The sequence below is a fragment of the Sinocyclocheilus grahami genome, unplaced genomic scaffold, assembly GCF_001515645.1.
Source record: "Sinocyclocheilus grahami isolate Dianchi unplaced genomic scaffold, SAMN03320097.WGS_v1.1 scaffold131.1, whole genome shotgun sequence".
NCBI lineage: Eukaryota > Metazoa > Chordata > Actinopteri > Cypriniformes > Cyprinidae > Sinocyclocheilus > Sinocyclocheilus grahami.
In genome coordinates this window covers 1,144,209-1,171,352 of record NW_015505310.1, presented here as the reverse complement: position 1 = coordinate 1,171,352, position 27,144 = coordinate 1,144,209, and the positions used below count along the sequence as shown (strand labels likewise).

The following is a 27,144-nucleotide window of genomic DNA, read 5'->3' as shown; positions in this document are numbered from 1 at the left end:
TAACAATTGATCGGCTGTTTTGGGAATAACATATAATTTTTTTTTTGTTAAACTGGTCTAAATTGATCTCATTACACAAAGAGATAAAATTGTCAGTGTAGTGATTGTGCACATTTGTATTTAAAGTTTTGTTCTAATAATTAATACATTTCAACTTGTCTATTCAGACTGTTATTAAAGTTATTCAAAAGAGAGAATGATTTGCAGTCCTAATAATTTACACAAGACGTAAAAATGAAACTAGGTAAATATATACAAAACAACAGTCATATATACAAAACAGCAGTCTCAGTTACAGGTTTGAATTTATTATTTGACCGTACAACATATTTTGAATCTTCAAAACTTGTAGAGAAATGAAAAAAATGTTACATGATGAAAAGATAATATTAAATGCGAAAAGTCTTATAAGTGGTTTCACACAAGTGCAGTCTTTTTTGGAAACATTGCGGCAAGCATTTTTTGGTTTCTCTTTTCTCTTTTTTCTTTCCGTATCTTACTCCTCAGGTATTTTTCAAGGCTCAACCTAAAATACAGAACAGCAAACATTACTGTGTATCCAGAAAATGTTATTTACATAATGTAACAACATTCGTTAGTGTCAATAACTATTTAAAAAAAAAAAAAATTTCAAAGCTTAAATGTTCACATCAGAATTTCACCTGAAACTTTGCATTCGCTTATAAAGAATACAAAACCTTTGTGAGACAAATATAATTCCATGAAATACATTTTTCAGTTACATTTGTTGTTACTCTGATGTGAAAACTTTTTGTGGTTGACTTTGTGGGAGACTTGCCTTGTGTAAGGGGCCACATGTGAAGGTTCAAAGAATCGCCGCCTTTTGTATCTGGAATTCAGGTACCAGGGGATTGGATGTTCCTTGAAGCGGTACCTGATGAACAAGCATGCTTGCAATAAGTTACATTACACAAACACAAAATAGATGTGCATAGGAGAACAATCTGCAAAATATTTACTCATTCGATTTGCTTACCAGAAGGTTTTGCCAAAAACATTTCTGCGCCATTCGCCCGGTCTACCTCTCTCTTGTCCTGTCTGCAGTAAGCGCAGAGAATCCTCACGTTCTGTCACAACTGTGTCAAGACGCTTTATTGACCTTTCAACCTATTCGAGGAATTCAGAATGGAATATTGGTTCATCCATGTACACTTGACAAACTGATGAGAACTCTTGGCTGTCATTTCCTTAAAGAGAATCATGAGACCAAGAATACAGCAGATAAAACTTGGCAGGCTGTGCAAATGCCTGCCAAGGCTGTCCCTTCAGAACAGTTATGAAAAACATTTGATCAAATAGATTTTTCTATAATACTTTAAAATAAAATTTAGCACAAATTTAGCCTGTGATGGCAAAGCACAATCTACAGCAGGTGTTGCATATGATCTTTCAAGAAGTGAAGTGGCCAAGTATGGTGACCCATACTCGGAATTAGTGCATTTATCCCATCCAAAGTGCACACACACAGCAGTGAACACACACCCGGAACACACAGTGGGCAGCCATTTTTTGCTGCGGCGGTTGGGGTTTCGGTGCCTTGCTCAAGGGCACCTCGGTCGTGGTATTGAAGGTGGAAGAGAGCGCTGTACATTCACTCCCCCCACTTACAATCCCTGCCGGTACGAGACTCGAACCCGCAACCTTTGGGTTACGAGTCCGACTCTCTAACCATTAGGCCACGACTTCCCCTTTAATCATTCTAATATGCTGACTTGGTATTTGAGAAACATTTCTTATCATTATCAGTGCTGAAAACAGTTGTGCTAGTTTATTTATGGAAGCCATATGGTTTTTTTTTTCTTCAGGATTCTTTAGAAAGCTCAAAAGAGCAGCATGTTGTTATTGGTAGATTTTTTTTATAAATGTAAAAATGTTCACTGTGACTCATAATCAATTCAATGCATCTTTTGCTAAAGCATAAATCTTACTGACCCAAGCAGTATACCAAAGTTGTGCATCGTCATTGTGCCATAGTAATTTTTTTTTCAAGGTTATACCATTTTATCAAAGGAAATCAAATAATTAAATTAAATTTCAACAAATTTTGCCGGTACGAGACTCGAACCCGCAACCTTTGGGTTACGAGTCCGACTCTCTAACCATTAGGCCACGACTTCCCCTTTAATCATTCTAATATGCTGACTTGGTATTTGAGAAACATTTCTTATCATTATCAGTGCTGAAAACAGTTGTGCTAGTTTATTTATGGAAGCCATATGGTTTTTTTTTTCTTCAGGATTCTTTAGAAAGCTCAAAAGAGCAGCATGTTGTTATTGGTAGATTTTTTTTATAAATGTAAAAATGTTCACTGTGACTCATAATCAATTCAATGCATCTTTTGCTAAAGCATAAATCTTACTGACCCAAGCAGTATACCAAAGTTGTGCATCGTCATTGTGCCATAGTAACACCATAGTAATTTTTTTTTCAAGGTTATACCATTTTATCAAAGGAAATCAAATAATTAAATTAAATTTCAACAAATTGAATACCTTTTTGAGGCGCTCTGGACTGGGCATCGGAAGACGCTGTCGTTTTGCCTCCTGTTCTAAAGTGAGTAACATGTTCTTTTCCTTCAAAAGAACATACCTGCAAAATACAAATAGTATTTTAATATTTATTGAATTTTAACTTTGAAAGTCTTCAAACTGTAAAAACTACTCAATTACCAAAGTTTGTGTAAGTCTTCGTTACTTTTCACTCTAAGCTGTTTGCCAGTCCATGGAGCACCTTTGAGGTTACAAACAAACAAACAAAAACATCATTATTAACAATATATTATAAAGTAATGAGATGGTAGATTAATATGACTATCTCAAAACCTAGTAGGCTTCTTATCTTGACAGAATATTTGGGCACTTAATATAATGCTGTCTAGATAGGGAGCTCACTTGTTTTGAGACAAAGACTACAGCTTATAGTAACAGAACAAAACAATTTTCAGCTGAAATGGTATGTAATATTGCTGGCACCTGATTTCACTGTTTGTTCACCCCAGTTCTCTGGCAGGTCAAAAAACTCTTCCAGTCCTCTCCTGACACAGGATGTGTGGAGTGCTCGGTTATTCATGGAGCTTCTGAACCACCACGAGTCATACGTTTGTCTAAATTCCGACAGATATGAAAAAAAGTTCATATTAATTGGTGATATGTTAAATCATGCTTCGTTCATTCTGGTTAAGACACTATCATGATGCACTGACATTTAAGCCCGACATATAATAAGCAAGAAAAAAATACCTTCGTTGACACGAATGAAATTTGGAGAACGCTTGAGTCGCACATTGAGGCTGTGTGTATGAAGAGACTGTAACAACACGCTGAAATTGTCTGCAGACAGCGGCGGTCAGGCGGCTCGTTACGGCCGCGGCCATCTTGACAATGTCAAACGAAACGATGAACGGAAGCGTGCAGCGCCACCTGTCGGACAGTACTATATATTCCCAACAACAACAACACATTTCTCCACGTTAAAAGTTCCAACGTTTTTTCCCCCACGTTCAGCACCACAGCATACACCAATATAAATAAGCAATAAAACGTTATCCTACAAAATCAGCTATTTAAAATAGCATAAAATTGAGGCGCATTAAATAATATTTGCATGTATCTTTGAGCACTTTTTGTCGAGTGTTGGTTGTTATTAAATGTATTTTTTTCTGTATTGAAACAATTTTACGATTCATTATTTATTTGTGCTACATTCCAAATGCCTTCATAGACCCAGAATTTTAGCCAGTTAAAATTGTAAGCAATATTATTATTCTTTTAAGTATAAGGAATAATAATAAGAGTAATTCAGAAAACTGAAGTGTAAATTATTCAGTGTGAATAAAATACTACAGACATTCAAAAATCGATCTGTTCTCATTTCAACATATTTTCTCAATTCAAATGGTCTACTTTCCAATATTCTATTCTATTCTGCTCTTCTTAATGGGAAAAGGATGTTTATCATCAAGCCCACTGACTTCTATGACAGAAGATTTCTTCACCTGCTGGTAAAACTTGTTATAAATACTTTGCTTCAGTTGCATATTATTTATAATGCTCATTCTTATAATAATTTGAAATAATTTCCCGATCTTTCTCTCCTCTCTTGTTTTGTTTACACCAGAAATATTACATTCTTCTCACTGGCATCCCTGTGGCAGCTCTTGTGACGTTTGTTAATATTTTCATAGGTACATTTCTCATGTAACTGGCAGTTTTACTTCCTGTAGCTTCTGTACCTGCCATAATAACTTGAATAATGTCAGTTACATCTGCAATTCACTAAACAGGAGAATCTGAGTTAGCGGAGATACCTGAAGGTTACGAACCAGAGCACTGGGAGTACTACAAGGTATTTTAAAATGTAACTGCATAAAAACATCAAATACACCTTATATGCCAGTAAAAAGTGCCCATTGTAACAGCTTCTGTACCTGCCATAATAACTTGAATAATGTCAGTTACATCTGCAATTCACTAAACAGGAGAATCTGAGTTAGCAGAGATACCTGAAGGTTACGAACCAGAGCACTGGGAGTACTACAAGGTATTCTAAAATGTAACTGCATAAAAACATCAAATACACCTTATATGCCAGTAAAAAGTGCCCATTGTAATTGTATTTCTTTTTATTGTGTCGATGCTGTTTCCTTTCATTGGTTGTCTTCGTTATATCTTAGCATCCCATCACCCGTTGGATTGCTCGTACCTTTTATGACAGCCCAGTGAAGGACTATGAGAAAATGATGGCACTTATCCAAATGGAGGCCGAGAAGGCTGAAATGAGGTAAGCTGTCTTTATATGATTCAGCTAATTAGGATCAATGAGAACATGACATATTTTACATATGTGTATTTACATTTAAGAATTAGATTTATATTTTCCTAAATATTTGGCAACACTTTACATTAAGGTATCATTTTGTTAACATTAGTTAAATGAATAGTTCATCCAAAAATTAGCTGGAAATGTACTCACCCTCAGGCAATCCAAGATGTGGATAGTTGGATTTGCAGCTGTAGCTGTGTGTTACTCTTGCTTCAGGTTAGTTTTGTATTATATTTGACTTCCTGTTGAATAAAAAGGGTGTTTTGCAGACAGCAATGCTGTGGCAATGTGTGTTGACTTGCTGACCTTCTTTTTGCTATTATATATTTTTTTAACCTATTTTAACCTTGTTCTTTTACAGTTGTTGTCCGTCATGGGAGCCATGGGAAAAGGATGTTTATCATCAAGCCCACTGACTTCTATGACAGAAGATTTCTTCACCTGCTGGTAAAACTTGTTATAAATACTTTGCTTCAGTTGCATATTATTTATAATGCTCATTCTTATAATAATTTGAAATAATTTCCCGATCTTTCTCTCCTCTCTTGTTTTGTTTACACCAGAAATATTACATTCTTCTCACTGGCATCCCTGTGGCAGCTCTTGTGACGTTTGTTAATATTTTCATAGGTACATTTCTCATGTAACTGGCAGTTTTACTTCCTGTAGCTTCTGTACCTGCCATAATAACTTGAATAATGTCAGTTACATCTGCAATTCACTAAACAGGAGAATCTGAGTTAGCGGAGATACCTGAAGGTTACGAACCAGAGCACTGGGAGTACTACAAGGTATTTTAAAATGTAACTGCATAAAAACATCAAATACACCTTATATGCCAGTAAAAAGTGCCCATTGTAACTGTATTTCTTTTTATTGTGTCGATGCTGTTTCCTTTCATTGGTTGTCTTCGTTATATCTTAGCATCCCATCACCCGTTGGATTGCTCGTACCTTTTATGACAGCCCAGTGAAGGACTATGAGAAAATGATGGCACTTATCCAAATGGAGGCCGAGAAGGCTGAAATGAGGTAAGCTGTCTTTATATGATTCAGCTAATTAGGATCAATGAGAACATGACATATTTTACATATGTGTATTTACATTTAAAAATTAGATTTATATTTTCCTAAATATTTGGCAACACTTTACATTAAGGTATCATTTTGTTAACATTAGTTAAATGAATAGTTCATCCAAAAATTTGCTGGAAATGTACTCACCCTCAGGCAATCCAAGATGTGGATGTGTTGGTTTCTTCATCAGAACAGATTTGGAAACGTTTAGCATTACATCACTTGCTCACCAGTGGATCTTCTGCAGTGAATGGGTGCCGTCAGAATAAGAGTCCAAACAGTTGCTAAAAACATCACAATAATCTACAAGTAATTAACATGACCTAATTTAATCAATGTTAAGATGTTTTTATAAATTGCTCAGAAACATAAATCGGCGCCTATGCAACAGGGGAAGGACTTTTTCACTGGAGGAAGCATCATTATGGACTGATATTTTGGCCAGAAGGAACTGTTTAAAGTTAAAACACCTTAATGATGGATTTGTTTATTACAAACACGCAGCTTTTCACTTCACAAGATGTTAATTTATGGACTGGAGTTATGTTACTTGTAGATTATTGTGACGTTTTTATCAGCTGTTAAGACTCATTCTGAAGGCACCAATTCACTGCAGTGAATCAGCATGTTCAGCATATTTTTGATTTGTGGGTGAACTATTCTTTAACTACATTAGCTAACGTAATAATAATTAAAATACTTTTAAAGCCTTTATTAATCTTAGTTAATTTTATAATTAAAATCAAAAGTTGTATCTGTTAATGCTATCTACTGGACCTGCGCTAACATGAACTAACTATGAATGGTTAGAATGTGTTTACAGTACCTAACTAAAGATGAATACATACTGTAACAAATGTATTAGGCATTGTTAGTGAACTTTAATGAATGCATTAACAAATGTTAAAGGGATAGTTCACCTCAAAAATTCTGTCATCTTTTGCTCAACCTCAAATTGTTCTAAACCTGTGTGAATTTCTTTCTGCTGCTGAACATGTCAAAAGAATATTGGTAACCAAAGTCTTGATGGTGCCCATTGACTTCCATATTATAACAAAAATATGGAAACGGATTGGTTACTCATATTTTTGATTTGTGGGTGAACTATTCTTTAACTACATTAGCTAACATGTAATAATAATTAAAATACTTTTAAAGCCTTTATTAATCTTAGTTAATCTTATAATTAAAATCAAAAGTTGTATCTGTTAATGCTATCTACTGGACCTGCGCTAACATGAACTAACTATGAATGGTTAGAATGTGTTTACAGTACCTAACTAAAGATGAATACATACTGTAACAAATGTATTAGGCATTGTTAGTGAACTTTAATGAATGCATTAACAAATGTTAAAGGGATAGTTCACCTCAAAAATTCTGTCATCTTTTGCTCAACCTCAAATTGTTCTAAACCTGTGTGAATTTCTTTCTGCTGCTGAACATGTCAAAAGAATATTGGTAACCAAAGTCTTGATGGTGCCCATTGACTTCCATATTATAACAAAAATATGGAAACGGATTGGTTACTCCAATTTTTCTTTTGTTTTCAGAAGAAATTCATACAGGTTTGGAACAACTTTAGGATGAGTAAAAGATAGAAATTTCATTTTGGAACTGTCCCTTTAACTAATGGGACCTTACTTAAAGTTATTACCAAATATTTTAATTTATAATATAAGAATAGGTGGAACTCGTATGTGTCCTTCATTTTTTTTTAGCTTTTATTGCTGACAGGAATCTTACAGTACCTAACTAAAGATGAATACATACTGTAACAAATGTATTAGGCATTGTTAGTGAACTTTAATGAATGCATTAACAAATGTTAAAGGGATAGTTCACCCCAAAAATTCTGTCATCTTTTGCTCAACCTCAAATTGTTCTAAACCTGTGTGAATTTCTTTCTGCTGCTGAACATGTCAAAAGAATATTGGTAACCAAAGTCTTGATGGTGCCCATTGACTTCCATATTATAACAAAAATATGGAAACGGATTGGTTACCCCAATTTTTCTTTTGTTTTCAGAAGAAATTCATACAGGTTTGGAACAACTTTAGGATGAGTAAAAGATAGAAATTTAATTTTGGAACTGTCCCTTTAACTAATGGGACCATACTTAAAGTTATTACCAAATATTTTAATTTATAATATAAGAATAGGTGGAACTCGTATGTGTCCTTCATTTTTTTTTAGCTTTTATTGCTGACAGGAATCATTTTTTGCAGATCTCTAAAGTGCAAATCAATACCTGGTTCTTATGCGCGAGTGTCATTATGATTATGCCCAGCATTCACCACCTCTCCTTAAGCACATTGCAGTTTCTGTTAATAAAATGTTGTAAAAGTAAAAGTATTGTCTTAAATGAAATTTTTGTTAGCCTTTGAGTCAAAAAGGATGAGAACCACAGTGTTTTTTTTTAACTGCAGTACATAATTTCTTGCTCCACGGTATGAAATACATATGACTGAGTAGGACAGTGTTTCTCAACCCTGGTCCTGGGTGCCCCCAACACTGCACATTTTGTATGTCTCCCTTATCTGACACACCTATTTCAGGTCCTGGAGTTTCTTTTAATGAGCTAATGAGTTGAATCGGGTGTGTTTGATTAGGGAGACACACAAAATGTGCAGTGCTGGGGGGCGCCCTGGACCAGGGTTGAGAAACACTGGAGTAGGACAAAACAGTTGGAATTTTATTACAAGAATGACTAATTAATGAAAGGAGAAAGACTCAACTGGTTTTCATGGGTTATCAATTTAATGCTATAATAACATTTAAGCCATTTTGGTTAAAGTAGAATCAAAGTTTGAAGGTCAAGAGCAGTGATGGGCAAACTTGGCCCTTCCAGGCCACTTTCCTGCAGAGATTTGATCCAACCCTGATAAAACTCACCTGCCTGTATACTTCTAGTATTCTTGAAGACAATAGGCTTGTTTGAGATGCGCCTCGCCTCACCTGAAATGTAGGCGAGAGTAGGCGGCTGCAGTGAGGGGAGGAGTGAAATAAGCACAGTCAAGACAGACAGTTCTGACCTCTCGAAGTGGAGCAGATACCAACGAGATCAAAGGCGGATATCGCGTTATTCACACTTACATGCTGTGTTGCTAATAAACATGATATAATTTCAGTTCTGTTGCTTTTATATGAAAATAAATATGATACAAGACACTCAAAGTGCTTGCTATTTAATTCCGTACGAAAGGTGTAATCATCCATTTTTACTTTAATACAAACATGTATTTTGTATTTTTATAGAAATATGACAACAATCACATTATCTCACACAGAGATCGCACTGTCATAGTGTTTGGGAACATTCATGCATAATTTAAATACATAATCACATGAAATCAGATAAATTTTTTTTTAACATTTTAGAAGAGAACCGCAGCATCACAGGTGTCTGAACCAATGAGCATTAAGCTGTGACGTCAGTCAGTGGTTTCCCCATCATGCCGTCGCGAGAGTTTTTTGGCACACGTCAGCATGACATCAGAGCAAGTCGGATGTAACTCGTACACTTTTCTAACCGGTATGCATCTCGCGGTGATCACTGGTGATCGGCTCTGCGCAGATTTTGCTCATCTCAAACAAGCCTAGTGATTAGCTGGTTCAGGTGTGTTTGATTAGGGTTGGAGCTAAACTCTGCAGGACACCGGCCCTCCAGGACCGAGTTTGGGCACCCCTGATCTAGTTTAACAGTCTGTATTATGACCTTTCAAAATTCTGCTCACTAAAGCATTCCACACCATATGTAGGTTCATTTCAAGTGTGAGGTGCCTTCAAGTAAAGAAATATCACAATATCATTAATAAATAATGGACAAAAACATTAGAAGAAAAGAGCAAAAACTTCTGTAGGGTAAAAATAATGAAGGAATTGTCAAACCTTGCGATGCAATTTAATGTCAGTACCACAACAACAAAGGCACTGCTCACAGATATGTATCTTGTTTTTATGTAGCCTAATTGATTATCTCTAATTTATTATCCTCTATTTTTCTTGTAGACAACTACAACTTGAAGTCCGCCGACACATGAGAGAAAAAGGAGATGGACCCTGGTTCCAGATTCAGACTCTTGATAAGAATCTCATCGACCACAGCCCCAAGTCATCCCCTGATAACTAGGAGTGCTCATGCATACCTGTCCAAAATATTCAGCCATTATACAATGTATAATGTATTGTTATAAATAAAAAATATCATGTTTCTTTTTCCTTTTTTTTGCCTCTGGCACCAATAAACTAATGATTATAAATAGACTCTTACTGCTCTTGTGTATTCTTTTGAGTATTGCTTAAAGAATTTACCCAGAAATTAAAATGTCATCTATTGATTTCAGACTGTTCATTGAAAAAATATGTTGTATGGCTTCAGAAGATTAGGAATACAGCACATACTGACTGCTGCTTTTATGTTTATAGAAACTTGAAAGCCCCTGTCCCAATTCTTTATATTTTCGTGAAAAAGATCAAACAAATTATTCATAATTTCTTATTTTGTGTTCCACAGAAATAGGAAAGCCAGCCAGGCTTTAAAGTTACCAAATACCAAAGAAACGATTGGAATCGAAACCTAAATATTATAAAATATTAATTTTTGCAGTCACACTAGAATCAGAAATTTCCAGTAACCATAAAGGTAAAGTGCTGAAGTGCTACATCAGAAGATATGGTCAATTAAAAGATAATTTCAGAATTATGTGAATAAAATACAATTTCAGTTAATAAATTCTTTCTCCAAGCAAACAACTCCCAACTACTGTATATCAGTCTATTGTCTTCAGCCTAATATATCATTGTAAAACATCAATTTCAATATATTTAGTTTTGACTAATATAATAAAAAAAAAAGTTAGACCAGAATTATTACTGAATTATTGAAAGAGTAAAGTTATTTAGTGTAGGTTATATGATACACTGCATAAAGAGTTTAATTAGCAGTTAACTTTGACACACAATGTAAAATTTATAACAACAGCAATAATAATACTAATAACACCAATGATAAATAAACTTTTTAGTCTATAGCATCTTTCATTAAAAAAAAAACATTACAGTAAGCACCAAGTACTTTACATGAAAACGTAAAAATACCTAAATTAATATAACAGATTAAAGATGAACCTCATTTTATAATGATAATAAAAGAGGGTAAAATTAGTAGGCTTATACATAAAATACTTAACAATAAGTGGAATTTAAAATGAAGTAATAATAAAGGACAACGTAATACATATACTATTCCATAAAAATGCTTGTTAAAAGATAAAAAAAAGAGATAACGTTAAGTTATTCAGTATGAAGTACACTACATGCAGACTGTACTGCCACTGCCATTATAAACACATCAAACTCACTCTGCGGAGATCTGAAAACGCCACCACTTGGCGTCAGGGTGAATAATGTGAAATATTGCCTATTTCTCCAAAGGGACACCCATTGTTTCCCACCCCTAAACCCCCCCTCCACCCTCCATCCCTCTATGTCCCAATGTTTTCGTCGTCACCTCCCTCGGTCCATGAGGAATGTCGGGTCTGTATGATTTAAAAATAGCCCCATCTCATCTTCTGCCTGACACGCTGCTCCAGCGAGACTCACAAAAGATGAACCTCATTTTATAATGATAATAAAAGAGGGTAAAATTAGTAGGCTTATACATAAAATACTTAACAATAAGTGGAATTTAAAATGAAGTAATAATAAAGGACAACGTAATACATATACTATTCCATAAAAATGCTTGTTAAAAGATAAAAAAAAGAGATAACGTTAAGTTATTCAGTATGAAGTACACTACATGCAGACTGTACTGCCACTGCCATTATAAACACATCAAACTCACTCTGCGTAGATCTGAAAACGCCACCACTTGGCGTCAGGGTGAATAATGTGAAATATTGCCTATTTCTCCAAAGGGACACCCATTGTTTCCCACCCCTAAACCCCCCCTCCACCCTCCATCCCTCTATGTCCCAATGTTTTCGTCGTCACCTCCCTCGGTCCATGAGGAATGTCGGGTCTGTATGATTTAAAAATAGCCCCATCTCATCTTCTGCCTGACACGCTGCTCCAGCGAGACTCACAGTGGTGCGAGCAGCAGGAATGTGAAGATGGCTACAGATCTGGGAGAGCTACTGGTCCCGTACATGCCCACCATTAGAGTACCGAGGACAGGAGACAGGGTTTTCAAGAGCGAATGCGCTTTTTCCTACGACTCTCCTGTGAGTATTATGTCAAATACTTCATGCATGAACGTTAAACAACAACTGGCGTCCCCCGGACACGTGAAAAGCTGCGTATAGCGCGTAAGAGAGATGGGGGATCCTCGGCCACCATTCTCCAGCTCAACTTATGTGACAGCCTTCAGAAATAAATAAATAAATAAATAACCCACGGGTGTTTACATCTTACAGTGGGACCAGGTTTCCGTACTTCAAATGGCGCAATACGAGCTACAGATGTGTAATGGTAGCATAAATAACACTGCAAGTCTGAACGCTGGTCTATAATACAGAGAATTTCTGTCCTCTGTTTTTAAAGGCGTGTCAAAGCAATAATAATATTTCCCCCGTTCTTATGCATTCGACATCCTCCCATCAACATTGGCAATATAGTAGCATGATACTTGTTGAGATCAGACTGTATTGTGTACTGCGACTGTTGTGTAGCTTGATAAATGTGCAAACTGTGATTTCCTAAATGTACACTAATAAGCAGTAAGCAGCCATGACTTATAAAACGAATTCAGGTCAACGTGGGTTGTTATACATATTCAACTGTACAAGCTCTGACCACAAATATATAATGATCCTATATTTTGGAGAGCGGTGATGGGAACTTTTATAGAAATGTGGGTAAAGTGCACAACTAGCTCCCAGCTGTAAAAGTTTTAAAGGTGACTCAGCTGTTTGGAGTTGGTCATGTCAGACTAAAAGACAGGTTATTTTTACACACTATCTGTTCAAGCTCGTGTGTCACCAGCAGCTAGTGACAGGTTTTTCAGTCTGGTGGGCCCTCAACACCCTAACCAACACACACCAGGCCTGTAACTCAGTGTTTTGATTCAGATTAAACTTCTTATTTGTTTATTCTTTACTGCTGAAAGAGTTTAAAATAATTAATCTTATTGTTTTGTATGAATTTTTCAATTTAAAGGAACAAACGCCATTGAAAACAACTTTGATAACTTACAAGCATTATAAATTATGTGAATAATCTTAATGACCAAAAGTATCATGATGCCATGTTATTGCAATATATGCCTGAAAACATTTCATTAACGTGTGCAGCAACAAAAAAGGGCACCATTACTAGTAAAAGGCACAATTCTGAGCATTATGCAATTTTATGTTTATTTATAACTTTTATGTCTAATAATTGTAGGTCTATTTGTAATCATAGAGAGCAGATACTCTGCATAAAAAATTCAGTAAAGCCCTAGATTGCAAAAATGATTCAGTTGTTTTTGATTGTGTTCAGCTATTAAAGTGTTTTCTCTTTTCATGTATACAGTTTGTATGTTTATGACTTCAAATGTTTATGACATCTAATCTCTAATAGTTTTGTTCACATTTGTTTTCTAAATGTAACTTATTAGAAATATGAAATTGTACTTTATGTACAATTGGTTTTAATTATTGATATTTAACATGAAGTATAAAATTACTTGGCTACATTTGTCTTAGCTTATATCAGGTTTCATCATTTTTTAGGAATCGGAAGGAGGTCTGTATGTGTGTATGAACTCATTCCTGGGTTTCGGAAGAGAACATGTGGAGAGACATTACCGTAAAACTGGACAGAGTGTGTACATGCACTTAAAAAGACATGTGAAAGAGGTAAGAAGAGTGACAAAACTTTTTTCAAACTTTTTTTTATTGTCGGATTCTTTGTAACCTTCACAGAAAAAGTAAATATATATGTTTCATTCACTCTAAAGGAACTTGTGCATATTAAATGCATTATGGAACCTTACTGAAAGCTGTATCCAACAACACAAAGAAAGCAAAAGAGACAAAGTAATATTTAATGATCATTGGTGTAATGTAGTGCAGCACATGTTGAAGATGGATTCCTGTCAGTGAATGTCTTGATGAAGAACTTTCATTGTGTTGTCTGCTTACTGCAATTGACTTAATTTGCAATTGACACTTTTGACTTAATGTTTTGTGTACAAACAGATTTAGTGCATCCAGTAACATAACAAAAGCATTACCATAAACATAAAGTGCCAGTGAATAATGAGTAAACTTTTCCAGAACAGATGAGGCCAGTATTTTATTAGGTCAAGTTCGAATTAGCAGATTGCACTGCACTGATTTTATGAGGAAATCTATGGAATAGATTTAAATATGAAAAGTTGTGCTAAATAAGGCCAACAATACTAAACATGTATTTCAAAGCATTTTCAAATGAGCAATAATGCTTTTTAAACATGCAAGGGGTGGAGGATGTGTGGATCGTGAATGACAGATGTTCCGATTCTGCAGAAATCTGTTGAGCTTTCTTTGGACTTTTGTCAGCAGATTCAATGTGTGGATGTGCTTATTAGGCTACTGAGACTATGTATGTTGCAGCTAATTATTATTTTGATTATTGATTAGTCTGACAGGGGCTGACGAGACGTGAGACGTGCGGATCCATATGCAAGCTTTATTGAAACGAAGACAGAGACGTGGTCATGAAACAGGCATGGGTCAGATGAGGGCAAACAGGTATATGGTGGGCAAAACACAAGAATAGTCCTAGAGCTAGCACAGGTCGACGATCGGCAGACAGAATCAAAAGAGGCAAGACAAAAGGGGTGAATCCAGGGAACCAGGCGAAGATCAGAAACCGGGAAGGCTAAGGCTAAGGCAAATGACTAGGGCTAAGGTTAAGGCTAACGACTAGGGCTAAGGCTAAGGCTAAGGCTAACGACTAGGGCTATAGCTATCTCTAGGAGAGTGATAAACGCTGAAACAATACTCGGCAGCGGGAAGGGATCAGAGTGAGTGTTAAATAGTGAGGGAGTGATATGAAACAGCTGGGTGCAATCAGTGTAAACAGGTGTGTGCAATTCGTGCTGAGTGCAATCAGTGCAATGCATGATGGGAAATGTAGTCCGGGGTGATGTGCAACAGTGTGTAGTGCGAGAGTCAATGAATAGGAAAGTTCGTTGACCGGATTCGTGACACTCATATACCTAAATGTGCACAATTCATGAAGACTGCATAGCAGGAGGTCTGTTGGATTTAGAAAATGTATGTCCATGTTCAGAACCGATGTTTTTGAAGGCATCTTTGAATGTTATGGTTTTAATCATTGTGATGTGACAGTTCTTCAGCACAAATTTAGAAAGAAACCGGCAGTTCAGAGGGTGCTTTTGACATTTTGGCTTATAAATGATGAGCCCAGCATAACCCTCTTGGGAAATGTCAGCAAGAAAAAGCACAATAAAAGAACATCTGGATATTTAAAATAACTACAGTAAATGTGTTTTCTGAGCTTTTTCACAAACTGAGCGACGTGTCAGAATTAATTTCTGTGATAACTAGAGGAGCATATAACTAGACAGCATGCTTGGTAGATTAACAAAAAAACAGCATGGTACACAGAGAAGAAAACTGAACTGTGACGCATTATTTAAAACACCATTTTACGTTGTTTTTCACTATATGTACTAAATTTAATATAGATTTTAAATCTTCAGATTTTAAAATAATGTCTCGTTTTTGAATGTTACCATGGCAGTCTTTCCTTATAGCAGGTCTACTGAATCCCAGTATGCTCTTATATACTGGCCTAATGATGACTGATTTGTTGGTTATTTAGAACAGGAACCTAATTATGAAATGGTTTCTTGTTCTTTCCAAGTGAATGTTATGCTGGTTAAATGCTGCTATTTTCATGTCTGGATCTGTCCAGAAACAGCCGGCCCTGTTCCTGTTGCTTTTGTGTTTGCTGTTTATACTTGGGATTACATGAGAAGCCTGTCAGCATTACCCATTCAGTCGTTACTCTACAATCAATTGATTTTACCATTATGTGCTTTGTACTGAACAAACATTCCCAACTGTCAAAGGATTCTCATTGAAATGAAATGACTATCAAATTAGATCCGAGCAGATAAACTGGAATCCCTTTGGGATTGGTATTATGTAATCTTTATGTCTTTGCTATTGAACTTATAAAGGGAGCTTTAACAGTTTAGACAGCAAAAATAGATGCAACACTTTTTTACCATATTTACTCTAAAATGATCTTTATTCCCAAACAATCATTCCCAACTTTCATATGCACATCAATTGGATTTTATCCAGATTTGCAACATGATTCAGTAATTTTTGTTGTTCTGCATAGACACACATGGCATTTATTACCCATGTTGTTTCCTTTTATAATTTTCTTTTATTAAATTTTCAAAACATTATTTTTCGGAACTAAAACCACAACAAACATACAAACAAGGAACAGATACTGTCAGCACTGCTTATAAATATGGAAAATATCCACATCACGTAGTAATACCATATGTGACGCTGGACCACAAAACCAGTCATAAGTAGCACGGGTCTATTTGTAGCAATAGTCAACAATACATTGTATAGGTCAAAATTATCGATTTTTCTTTTATGCCAAAAATCATTAGGATATTAAGTAAAGATCATGTTCCATGAAGATATTTAGTAAATTGCCTACCGTAAATATATCAAAACTTCATTTTTGATTAGTAATATGCAGTGATAAGAACTTTATATAGGCAACTTTAAAGGCGATTTTCTCAATATTTAGATTTTTTTGCACCCTCAGATTCCAGATTTTCAAACCATACATCAATGGTGATCTATAAATACAAATAAAAAATAAAAAAATAAAAAGACTTTTGTATGGTTTTGTGGTCCATATAAAAATATTTGAGTACAAAGCACTTTACAGTTTTATGACCCATGTTGTTTCCTGATGTTAATTACAGAAAGCCACAGGTGCTGCAGGGGGTGCCATACCAAGACGAAGGAATGGAAAAATATTTTTAGGTAAGTCTGTTTTAAAGTAAAAAAAAAAAACTTAAACTTCTACCTCAAACCCGTTTTAATAAGCCATGTATTTTTATGTTTAGCAGTCTCAGTCATTACTGGCTGGGGCTAAATTTAGCTAATTTATTTGTATATGCAGTTAGTAACCGTTCTAAATCTAAAGTGCCACATGCTTGCCCAGGCCTAATCTTCTGCTATGGAGGGTTGGTTTACAGTGGCCGACTATGCCTGTCAGCTGCTGTGCCCTATCAACCCCCCAAGCTGACACACTTCTGCCATTGGAGGTGTGACGTAGCAGCTGGGGGACCGGTGGCCGCTTATTCTCAGGCATCCAATCAATATAAACGCCTCCTTCTCTGGTTGAGGGCGATACGTCAGAAAGGATGCCAGTCATTTTGTAAACCCACAATGCTTTCCCAACTCAGACTGTTTTATTAAGGATAATATGTCTGATTGGAGCTCAAACATATGCGATCATGTTTTCTTTAGTCTGTCAGTTTTCGTAGCAATGTTGTTGTGCAGAAAAAAACGTTAAATTTGGCATACTCAAACTAATTAAATTGATGTATTATCCTTCTATAATGAGCAAACTTGCAGTTTTTATGACCTCATTTTGAATTTGCATTGCAGGACGATTTAAGTGTAAAAAAGCCATTTTTAAAAGGTTGTTAAAAACCTGAAAAAGGCAAAATGCGACTCGCTGCCCCTAAAATATACACTTTTTGAGGGAGCTCAAGAAAATGTTTCATCAAAACATACTAAAAGTATGTATAAATAGTATAAATATGAATAGAAATCTATTTTTGATTGTGTACATTTTGTGCAATTTCATCATGTGTTTGTTAATTCATTTTTTGGGGACATTTTAAGCACTTGTTTTGAGTGCAGTCATCCCATCAGCTCTCGATTAAAAATATCTCTCTCTGCTTCTTTTCCTGAAGATTTAGAGCTTAACCGTGATTTTAACGGAGATGGTTATGAGTATGAAGATGAAGCCAAGCTTGTCATATTTCCAGACCACTTTGAGATCCCTTTACCAAATATTGAGGAGTTGCCCGCACTGGTTAGTGAGAGTGTGTGCTCATGCGCCCTGTGTGCCCTGCATGCCAAAGGCCTGATCTGCCTTTCAGTTTCAGTGCTTGCTTGTCACGTCATTACATTTTATTCTGTCTGCAGATGACCTTATTCTTTATAAACTCACTGTTCATGCTTCTCATTGTGTGCAGTGATGTCATGTGGTGTAGCAGTGATATGAGTTTTAGTTTAACCTATAATAGCTAACCTATTTTTTAAAAGAAGTTTATTTTTTATTTGATCTGAATTCTTATAATTATTTTTGCTTTAAAGCACAATGATTAGTCATTGCTGCCTGCCATGTCTTATGTTTTTACTGATATTTTTTGAAAATATTAAGAGCAATAAAGGGTTTTTTAGGGGTAAACACAGATACCGAGAGAGCAAGTTGACTGGTAGCTGTTATAATACCGATACATTTTACCATACAATTTCTTAATTAATTATGACAAAAAAAAGATCAAATCATAATGGAAAAAGTTTGGAGTCAGTAGCAGATTTTTTTTAAATTGAAAGAAAATTATACTTTTTTTCAGCAAGAATGCATTCAGTTGATCAAAAGTAACAGTAAAGACTTTTACATTGTTTATAAATTAAAATTCTATTTCAAATAAATGCTGTTCTTTTAAACTTTTTGTTGATCAAGAATCACAATTTCCCCAAAATTTCAAGCAGCACAACATTGATAATAATAAGTTGACTGGTAGCTGTTATAATACCGATACATTTTACCATACAATTTCTTAATTAATTATGACAAAAAAAAGATCAAATCATAATGGAAAAAGTTTGGAGTCAGTAGCAGATTTTTTTTAAATTGAAAGAAAATTATACTTTTTTTTTCAGCAAGAATGCATTCAGTTGATCAAAAGTAACAGTAAAGACTTTTACATTGTTTATAAATTAAAATTCTATTTCAAATAAATGCTGTTCTTTTAAACTTTTTGTTGATCAAGAATCACAATTTCCCCAAAATTTCAAGCAGCACAACATTGATAATAATAAAAAAAAGTTTATTGAGCAGCAAATCAGCGTATTAGTATAATAAAGACTAATGCAGAAAATTCAGCTTTGCCATCCAGAAATAAATTATATTTGAAAATATTTTTAAAGAAAAAATGGTTATTTTAAATTGTAACAGCATTTCACAATATTACTGTTTTTACTCCCTTTTTTTTTTTGGTTAAAAAAATGCAGCCTTGTTGAGCATATCACTGAAAAACACTGAAATATCTTACCTACCCCATACTTTTTAACAGTAGTGTGCAAACAGATATCTCAAATATTTGAGTAATTACCTGTCGATATATTGTTCTTTCAGTACACATGATGCAAAAAGATTCATTTGTTACAGTTTATGTTGTACTTCAGTTATTCATACAACACAAATAGTAGCACACAACCAAACACACATTTTTGTATTTGTCAACAACTGCATGGTGTGCTTACTTACTGCTGCTGCGCTTATTATTTATTACCTAGAAAATAGTTGCATTATCTATTTGCCCAGGAGTTTCAAGGCTTTTAAATCTAGTTAGTCATAATCTGCACCACTTTCCAGCTTGCTGTGGTTTTTTAAGCACTCATTAGGAGCAATATCACACTAAGCAATGTAAAATATAATGTTCACATGTCCCTTTAATTTTCAGGTGACAATAGCTTGTGACGCCGTCCTCAATGCTCCATCTCCATACAAAAAGCAGGAATCTGATTCATGGGAAGAGGAGATCCAAGTATCTAGACATGCCAGAAGTCTCAGACAGCAGGAGAATGGGGTTCGAATTCCTCCCAGGTTGGTCTCATGGCAGCCCAGAGTCATATGGACTGGCATTCTAGAGACTGCTGATGCTTGCTTCAGGTCACCCTTGAATCTGATATGTCTGCTTTCTCTGCCAAGTGGAATAATATCAAAACAAGCTATTGATGTTTGATCAAGTGCTTGAATATGTTTAGGATAACTTATTAAAACACCCAGAATGTCTTGACATCTATGGGGCAATGCCTATGAGGCAATGCAGCCGTTATCCTGATTCAAATATTCCTAAAAACTTCTTTGAGGAGCATGGATTTTTTTTCAGAATTTGGAACCAATCCTAAAGGATTCTAATTGAAATTAAATGGCTATCAAATTAGATCCGAGCAGATAAACTGGAATCCCTTTGGGATTGGTATTGTGTAATCTTTATGTCTTTGCTATTGAACTTATAAAGGGAGCTTTAACAGTTTAGACAGCAAAAATAGATGCAACTCTTTTTACCATATTTACTCCAAAATGATCTTTATCTTGCAAACTTTAAAAGAGAAGATTAGCATTTTCCTTTGCTAAGCTTGTTGCTAGATTTAAGAGCAGACACAATAGGAATCAGTGTTGTTTTTGTAATTATTGATATACTATTATTGTATTTTGAATACACTTTTATATTTTCTGTTTTCCTTTTAATTTAAATTTTAGTTTTTTTTATTATACCCCCCCAATTTAGCCTTTATTTAATTTTTTAAATATAGTTTTAGTAATTTTAGTGCTTTAACTTAATCTTCAACTTAATCTAAGTTAAGATTCAATTTAATCTTATTTATTTCTAATTTTTATTTACATTTTTGTAAGTTTTGTATCCAACATTTATATTTTATTATATTTCTGCTTCATTTTTAATTACAGAAAACAATTAGTTTTAATTAGCAATAACAACACTGAAGGTGTTAAACATTTTTCTTTAGCCATGTGGCAGATAATCTCAAAATGGCCAAATATGGGCCAACTGATTGGTCTATCTGATATACTGATATGCTGGAAATGGTCTAGTCTTGGTCTACATGATAAGATTACAGCATATAGTCAGTGGATTATAGAGTAACATAGCCTCATCACTTTGAAGACACCTGCATTACCTGAACTGAAATATGAGGAGTTCCTCTCCTGCCTGTTTGTGTCTTCAATATGGTTTATGTACTATTAGCGGCTGGAAGTGCGCCAAGTGTGAAATGAGAGAGAACCTGTGGCTAAACCTGACGGATGGCTCTGTCCTCTGTGGGAAGTGGTTCTTTGATGGGAGCGGAGGGAACGGACATGCCCTTGAGCACTACAAAGAAACCAACTTCCCCCTGGCAGTTAAACTCGACACAATCACCCCAGATGGAGCAGGTAAGTGTCTCTCGATGACAGGTTTTCATGCGTCACAGACTTTCAGGGAATATGTTGGCACACATGTATAACACAAACAGAAAATTTCAAGCTCAAGCATAATTTAGACAAAAAAATGATTATAGAAGTTTTTACGGATGCTTCTCTTTTGCAGATGTTTATTCTTTTGATGAAGAAGAAGCAGTGCTTGATCCTCACATATCAGAACATTTGTTACACTTTGGAATAGATATGCTGCAAATGCAAAGGGTAAGTATGTTTTCCCCACAATTTATTAAAAAAGTTCTCCACCTATTACAAATTTTTCCAAATTTTTAAAATAAAAGTATATCTTCTTAATACTTGACTATGCAGATTATACAATATAATAATAATAACAACAATAATATTAATAATAGTACATTTCTTACTAAATATCTGTGTTACAGATTATATTTTTATAAATTTTTTTGGTAACACTTTAGTATAGGGACCAATTCTTATTATTAAATAGTTGCTATTAGCATGCCTATTACTGAATATTTGGGTTGAACTGTTCTGGAACAGTGTTGTAAATACAACTTAACCACTGATTTCTAGACGTGTCCTCTTTTGGAAGGCCAAACAAAGTAGTTTCGCTTTCACAACGAAACACACAGCGTCACACACATGGCGGACTTGAGTGAGCGGCGGCCGGCGGGGTAGAGTGAGGAACGGCCGGTGGGCTTGAGAACGGCGTGGCCGGCTTGCAGCAACCACATGTGACGACCCCGGGCTGGACTCCGCTTTGTCCACAGTGAAAGCCGATCCGGCGATCCACAGCGCAAAGTCGATGTATTTCCTCCGCGACCAGCACGGATCAGCTCTAGGCATGACGAAGCGGATATCATCCTCTTTTGGAAGGCCAAACAAAATAGAAAGAACAGCCTTCCATTCTGTTACGCCTTCTTTCTTTGCGTGAACATTTGGGCGGCGTTATGCAAATCTTCCCACACAGTGACGTAGACATGTGGGGGCATGTTAGAACGAGCCGTTTTAGGTAGGCGTGGTTGACTCTTAATTTTTATAAAGAATATCTCTTTGGATTTGAAACTTTAGTCTTTGCAACTTTACAGATCTTCTTTATGCACCAAGAGCTTGTAACACTCCAAAGAGAAAGGAAAATTTTAAATCGCATCATATGACCTCTTTAACAACTATTTAAGTACTTAAGCAAAAACAAGCAACACTGCCTCCTTCCAATCTCCTCAAATGTCTATGTCCATCCTTCACAGACAGAGAATGGCCATCATACAGACAACCACGTCCAGCCTCGTGTGAGTGACTGGGAAGTTATTCAGGAGGCGGGTCTAAAGCTAAAGCCTGTCTATGGCTCAGGATATACAGGCATCAAAAACCTGGGCAACAGCTGCTACCTGAGCACCACTATGCAAGTGCTTTTCAGTATTCCAGAGTTCCAGAGAGCGTAAGTACCTTGTAGCCTTTAATGGTCCAATACATTCTACATGTTCACGTTTTCCTACCATTGTCTTTACCCAGTCTGTACCCAAAAAAAAAAGCTGGGTTTGAATGCTATCACACTTGTAGAAGTGACATTTCTGGCCATCCAAGATGAGTTTGTTTCTTCATCGCTACTGATTTGAAGAAATTTAGCATTACATTATTTGCTTACCAATGGATCCTGTGCAGTGAATGGGTGCCATCAGTCCAAATGGCTGATAAAAATATTGCAATAATCCACAAGTAATCCACACGACTATAGTCCATCAATTAACATCTTGTGAAGTGAAAGGCTGCATGTTTGTAATAAACATGAATTTTAACTTCAAACCATTGCTTTCAGCTAACATATGAGTCCTCCATAATATTAGATATTATAAAATTGATTTCAGTAATATTACTTTTTCCAGTGAGTAATGCTGTCTAAATTAGGTGAGAAATATGCACAGATAAAGCACCATTTACAGGCAAAAGCAGTCCAAAACAGTTCTAAACAAATATGTCAGTGGATTTTGATGTGAGAGGACAACAGGGGATGGACTTTGTTTGAAGCAAGAGCTATTATGGCTTATGGACTCATATTTTGGCCAAAGGTGATGGTTTAAAGATAAAACGTCTTAATGTTAGATTTATTTTTTTACAAACATGCAGCTTTTCACTTCACAAGATGTAACTTGAATGACTGGAGTCATGTTTTTATCAGCTAGTTGGACTCTCACTCTGATGGCACCCATTCACTGCAGAGGATAAATTGGTGAGCAAATGATGTAATGGTAAATTTCTCCAAACCTGTTCCAATACAGAAACAAACTATTCAACATCTTGGATGGCCTGAGAGTGAGTACATTTTCAAATTTACATTTTAAATTTTGGGAGAACTATTCCTTTAATCTGTGCCTTCTAGCAGTTTGATTGCTTTTTTATGTGTGTGAATGTTAAAGGAGTAGTTCACTTTCAGAATGAAAATTCTGTCACCATTTACTCACCCCCCACTTGTTCCAAACCTGTATGAGTTTCTTTCTTCTGTTGAACACAAAAGAAGATATTTTGAAAAATGTTGGGATCTGAACAGTTGATTAGCACCATTGACTTCCATAGTATTTTGTTTCCTACTATGGAAGTCAACGGTGCTCATAAACATAAACATTTTCAAAATATCTTCTTTTGTGTTCAACAGAAGAAAGAAACTCATACAGGTTTGGAACAAGTGGGGGGTGAGTAAATGATGACAGAATTTTCATTCTGAAAGTGAAGTGACATGTGGCCAAGTATGGTTACCCATACTAGGAATTAGTGCTCTGCATTTAACCCATCCTAAGTGCACACACACAGCAGTGAACACACACACGGAGCAGTGGGCAGCCATTTATGCTGCATCGCCTGGCGAGCAGTTGGGGGTTCAGTGCCTTGCTCAAGGGCACCTCAGTCGTGGTATTGAAGGTGGGAGAAGGTACATTCACTCCCCACCTACAATCCCTGTCGGACCGGAGACTCGAACTCGCAACGTTTGGGTTACGAGTCCAAGTCTCTAACCATTAGGCCACGACTTCCCCTGAACGTGAACTACTCCTTTAATGATTTTATTTCAGTGCCAGATTTAAAGCATCTAGCCAGGGTCTTTACTTACTGAAGTCAATATGCAGGTGCAACAGTAAAAGATTATTGCTTTTCTTTCCAATATTTATGCTGCAGGTACGTTGGGAACCTACAGAGAATATTTGACTACTCACCCCTTGATCCAACTCAGGATTTCAACACACAAATGTAGGTGTTTTTATCATGGAATGTTAATATCATGTTACATTTATCTTCTTTTTGATTTTTGAAATTCAAGTTACATCTAATTCTTGTATAATATATTTGCAATGCAGTATTATACCGGTTGCATGAGTTTGACAGGTACATTGATTGATAATTAATTGAAAGTTTAATATGGCAGCACTCTGTGTCAATTTGACATGGTATCTAAATTGGAATGTTTGTTTTCCTACATTTAAAGGGCGAAACTCGGTCGTGGACTTCTGTCAGGCCAGTACTCAAAACCTCCAATGAAATCAGAACTTATTGAACAGGTGATGAAAGAAGAATACAAGGTATTTGACTTGGTCTGTCTTGTTGATATTTGGCTCGATTAGGTCCACATAACGCTGTTTACACTTACAAGATGCTTGTCAGACCAATACCCATGGTGCCTAGTTAGTTTTTTGAGACTTATTTGAGACAACCTTTAGGTACATTCATATTGACAATTTTTTGCAATAACTGGAGGTCATTCATTGGCAAATTGAGGTGACAACCACAACAAAAATCGTACAACAAAGTTGAGTAGAGTTTAATTTTATGCAAATGAGCAGGAACACAATGTGGTAACTACCAATGGAATCGCAGACATGAATGTACCTTTGGTGTGCTTGTTTGGCTTGTCTGATTGTGAGGAGCCACAATATCAGATATTAACTGATCTATTGTATTCTAAAAGTTATCATTGTTTTTAACATTGTTTTTTGTGTGTGTATTATTATAAATGACTAAAATATAGTCATTTGGAGGTCCACTGAATTTCTACAGAATTGTTCATATGCTTCCAAAATAATATAAATAATTTCTTGTTCAAAGAATGCATGGGCTTAATTTTATGCATTTTTTATGGAACAAAAAATGCTGCTTGCCATTTTCCTAAAGATCAGGTTTGTGGCCTTTTAAGAGTGTTTAAGAATGTCAACTGCAATCCAACTTTCTTAATAGGTTTTCTGATGGCATTTTAAAGTGCATTTGGTGACCCTGGGCCTAGATGTATCATGTTGTTTTCTTCTGTAGCAGCAGCAAAGAGGGATTTCACCTAAGATGTTCAAAGCGCTGGCCAGTAATGGACACCCAGAGTTCTCCTCGAACAGGCAACAAGATGCTCACGAATTCTTGCTGCACTTAATTAACCTGGTAGAGGTATGAATGTGTTTTTCTATCATGTGCTTCTTTTTTGGAAAACACAATATTTCCTTTCATGTCTGAAAGAAATTGTTCCCACAAAAATGAAAATCCTAAATCCTTATCCTCCAACCTATATGACTTTTTTTTCTTTAGCTGAAAGCTGGTTATAAATTACTTTTATTTCATGGAAAAAGATCAGCTTGGCATCAGACAAATTCTTATATGACTCCTTTTGTACATTGTGGTGTGGGTTGATACAGGGTAAATTCTTTGTTTTTATTTTTAGGTAAACTATCCCATTTGCAATCTTCTTTTCTTAAAAAATGATTTCAGAGAATCAAGGGTTTCTAGGGTTTGGCTGGAATTTCCCCAGACGTGTGTTTGTAGACTTTGAGTCTTGTCAGCAGACTCTGGTTTCAGGAGACACATTCGACTGCACTCTCTACCCCTCTGCTGGCAGACAAACACTTCAAGTGACTTTCTCAACTGAGTTAAAATTAGATACCCCTATCGGTTACACAGGGCAGATAATGCTTCCTGTTACCCTCCCCACTTAGTCTATGTCCAGAATGAATGCCGTTGCCTTCCCTGAAACTTTTCCGTGACTTAAAAACAAATAACAGTAGGAGCCGCACTGTTAGACATTTACATTGAGATACACTGTCAACAAGAAATAGAATTCACAGCCCATTTTATTACTACTTTTCTTCTACAATGTGGCATACATTTGAATTGACTGGATCGTGAAAAATGGCTTCTACATGACAGGTGGCTGGAGGGAGGGTTTGGAAAATATAAGTGCTTGGTGACGTCAGCTGAAAAGGAAAATCAATTCAGAAGGTTAGCGGGTTATTAAGGAGCATTCACACTGATAGTAATTAGCTTTTTGTATTAGAATTGCCAGTTTCCTGTGACATAAGCAACATTGATCATTGGTGAGGTGACAAAGTTGAGCAGAATTCAACTTTATGTAAATAATATTCAAATGTTTTTAAAAGAAATCTCTTTATATATTGTCTCTTTTTATATTGTTAAATGTTACTACAATTTAAAATAACTGTTTTCTTATATTTTAAAATGTAATTCATTTTTGTGATGGAAAGCTGAATTTTCAGCAGTCTTCAGTGTCACATGATCCTTCAGAAATCGTTCTAATATGCTGATTTGGTTCTCAAGAAACATTTCTTATTATTATCAATGTTGAAAACAGTTGAGCTGCTTGATATTTTTGTGGAAACTGTGATTTAGTTTTTTCAAGATTATGTGATAAATAGAAAGTAAAAAAAAAAAATTTTTTATTTGAAATGCATATCTTCCATTATAATTGTCTTTACTGTAACTTTTGATCAATTGAATGCATCCCTGCTGAATAGTATTAGTTTCTTAAAAAAATCTTACTGACACCAAATGTTTGAATGAGTAAGTAGTGATGTGATGTAGAAGCTACGAATGGGAGTGCAAGCAATGATCGTCCACCTAATATAGTTAGATACAGAGGTCGAGTAGGAACGCCTACTAGAGACTCAGTGGACATTTTTTATATTTAAACTAACATTCACAGATGAATTGTTCACAATACAAC

The 27,144-nt window shown here is 35.6% G+C and overlaps 4 protein-coding genes across 4 annotated transcripts in view; 3 read left to right on the top strand and 1 right to left on the bottom strand.

Annotated features, from left to right (window-relative positions):
- Positions 1 to 269: 269 nt before the first annotated feature.
- mrpl47 (mitochondrial ribosomal protein L47) lies at positions 270 to 3,433 on the bottom strand. The gene is made up of 7 exons (XM_016279508.1): positions 3,261 to 3,433; positions 2,994 to 3,124; positions 2,691 to 2,751; positions 2,514 to 2,610; positions 998 to 1,128; positions 800 to 895; positions 270 to 526 (listed from the first exon to the last, which is right to left on the bottom strand). Exons 1-7 carry the CDS (start codon positions 3,392 to 3,394, stop codon positions 418 to 420), a joined length of 759 nt encoding a protein of 252 aa, XP_016134994.1. The 5' UTR covers positions 3,395 to 3,433; the 3' UTR covers positions 270 to 417.
- A 529-nt stretch (positions 3,434 to 3,962) lies between these two features.
- LOC107590679 (NADH dehydrogenase [ubiquinone] 1 beta subcomplex subunit 5, mitochondrial-like) lies at positions 3,963 to 4,838 on the top strand. The gene is made up of 4 exons (XM_016279580.1): positions 3,963 to 4,021; positions 4,138 to 4,204; positions 4,499 to 4,560; positions 4,694 to 4,838. Exons 1-4 carry the CDS (start codon positions 3,968 to 3,970, stop codon positions 4,802 to 4,804), a joined length of 294 nt encoding a protein of 97 aa, XP_016135066.1. The 5' UTR covers positions 3,963 to 3,967; the 3' UTR covers positions 4,805 to 4,838.
- A 343-nt stretch (positions 4,839 to 5,181) lies between these two features.
- LOC107590633 (NADH dehydrogenase [ubiquinone] 1 beta subcomplex subunit 5, mitochondrial) lies at positions 5,182 to 10,184 on the top strand. The gene is made up of 5 exons (XM_016279506.1): positions 5,182 to 5,289; positions 5,406 to 5,472; positions 5,572 to 5,633; positions 5,767 to 5,873; positions 9,930 to 10,184. Exons 1-5 carry the CDS (start codon positions 5,236 to 5,238, stop codon positions 10,048 to 10,050), a joined length of 411 nt encoding a protein of 136 aa, XP_016134992.1. The 5' UTR covers positions 5,182 to 5,235; the 3' UTR covers positions 10,051 to 10,184.
- Positions 10,185 to 11,935: 1,751 nt separating this feature from the next.
- Positions 11,936 to 27,144, top strand: part of usp13 (ubiquitin specific peptidase 13) — a 46,034-nt gene continuing 30,825 nt past the window's right edge. The window contains exons 1-11 of the mRNA XM_016279571.1: positions 11,936 to 12,145; positions 13,637 to 13,762; positions 16,879 to 16,939; positions 17,881 to 18,002; positions 19,663 to 19,805; positions 20,971 to 21,155; positions 21,310 to 21,404; positions 22,409 to 22,599; positions 24,327 to 24,398; positions 24,634 to 24,727; positions 25,452 to 25,577. Coding sequence (XP_016135057.1) covers positions 12,035 to 12,145; positions 13,637 to 13,762; positions 16,879 to 16,939; positions 17,881 to 18,002; positions 19,663 to 19,805; positions 20,971 to 21,155; positions 21,310 to 21,404; positions 22,409 to 22,599; positions 24,327 to 24,398; positions 24,634 to 24,727; positions 25,452 to 25,577 — 1,326 coding nt within the window. The 5' untranslated portion in view covers positions 11,936 to 12,034. The remainder of the gene's footprint in view (positions 12,146 to 13,636; positions 13,763 to 16,878; positions 16,940 to 17,880; positions 18,003 to 19,662; positions 19,806 to 20,970; positions 21,156 to 21,309; positions 21,405 to 22,408; positions 22,600 to 24,326; positions 24,399 to 24,633; positions 24,728 to 25,451; positions 25,578 to 27,144) is intronic.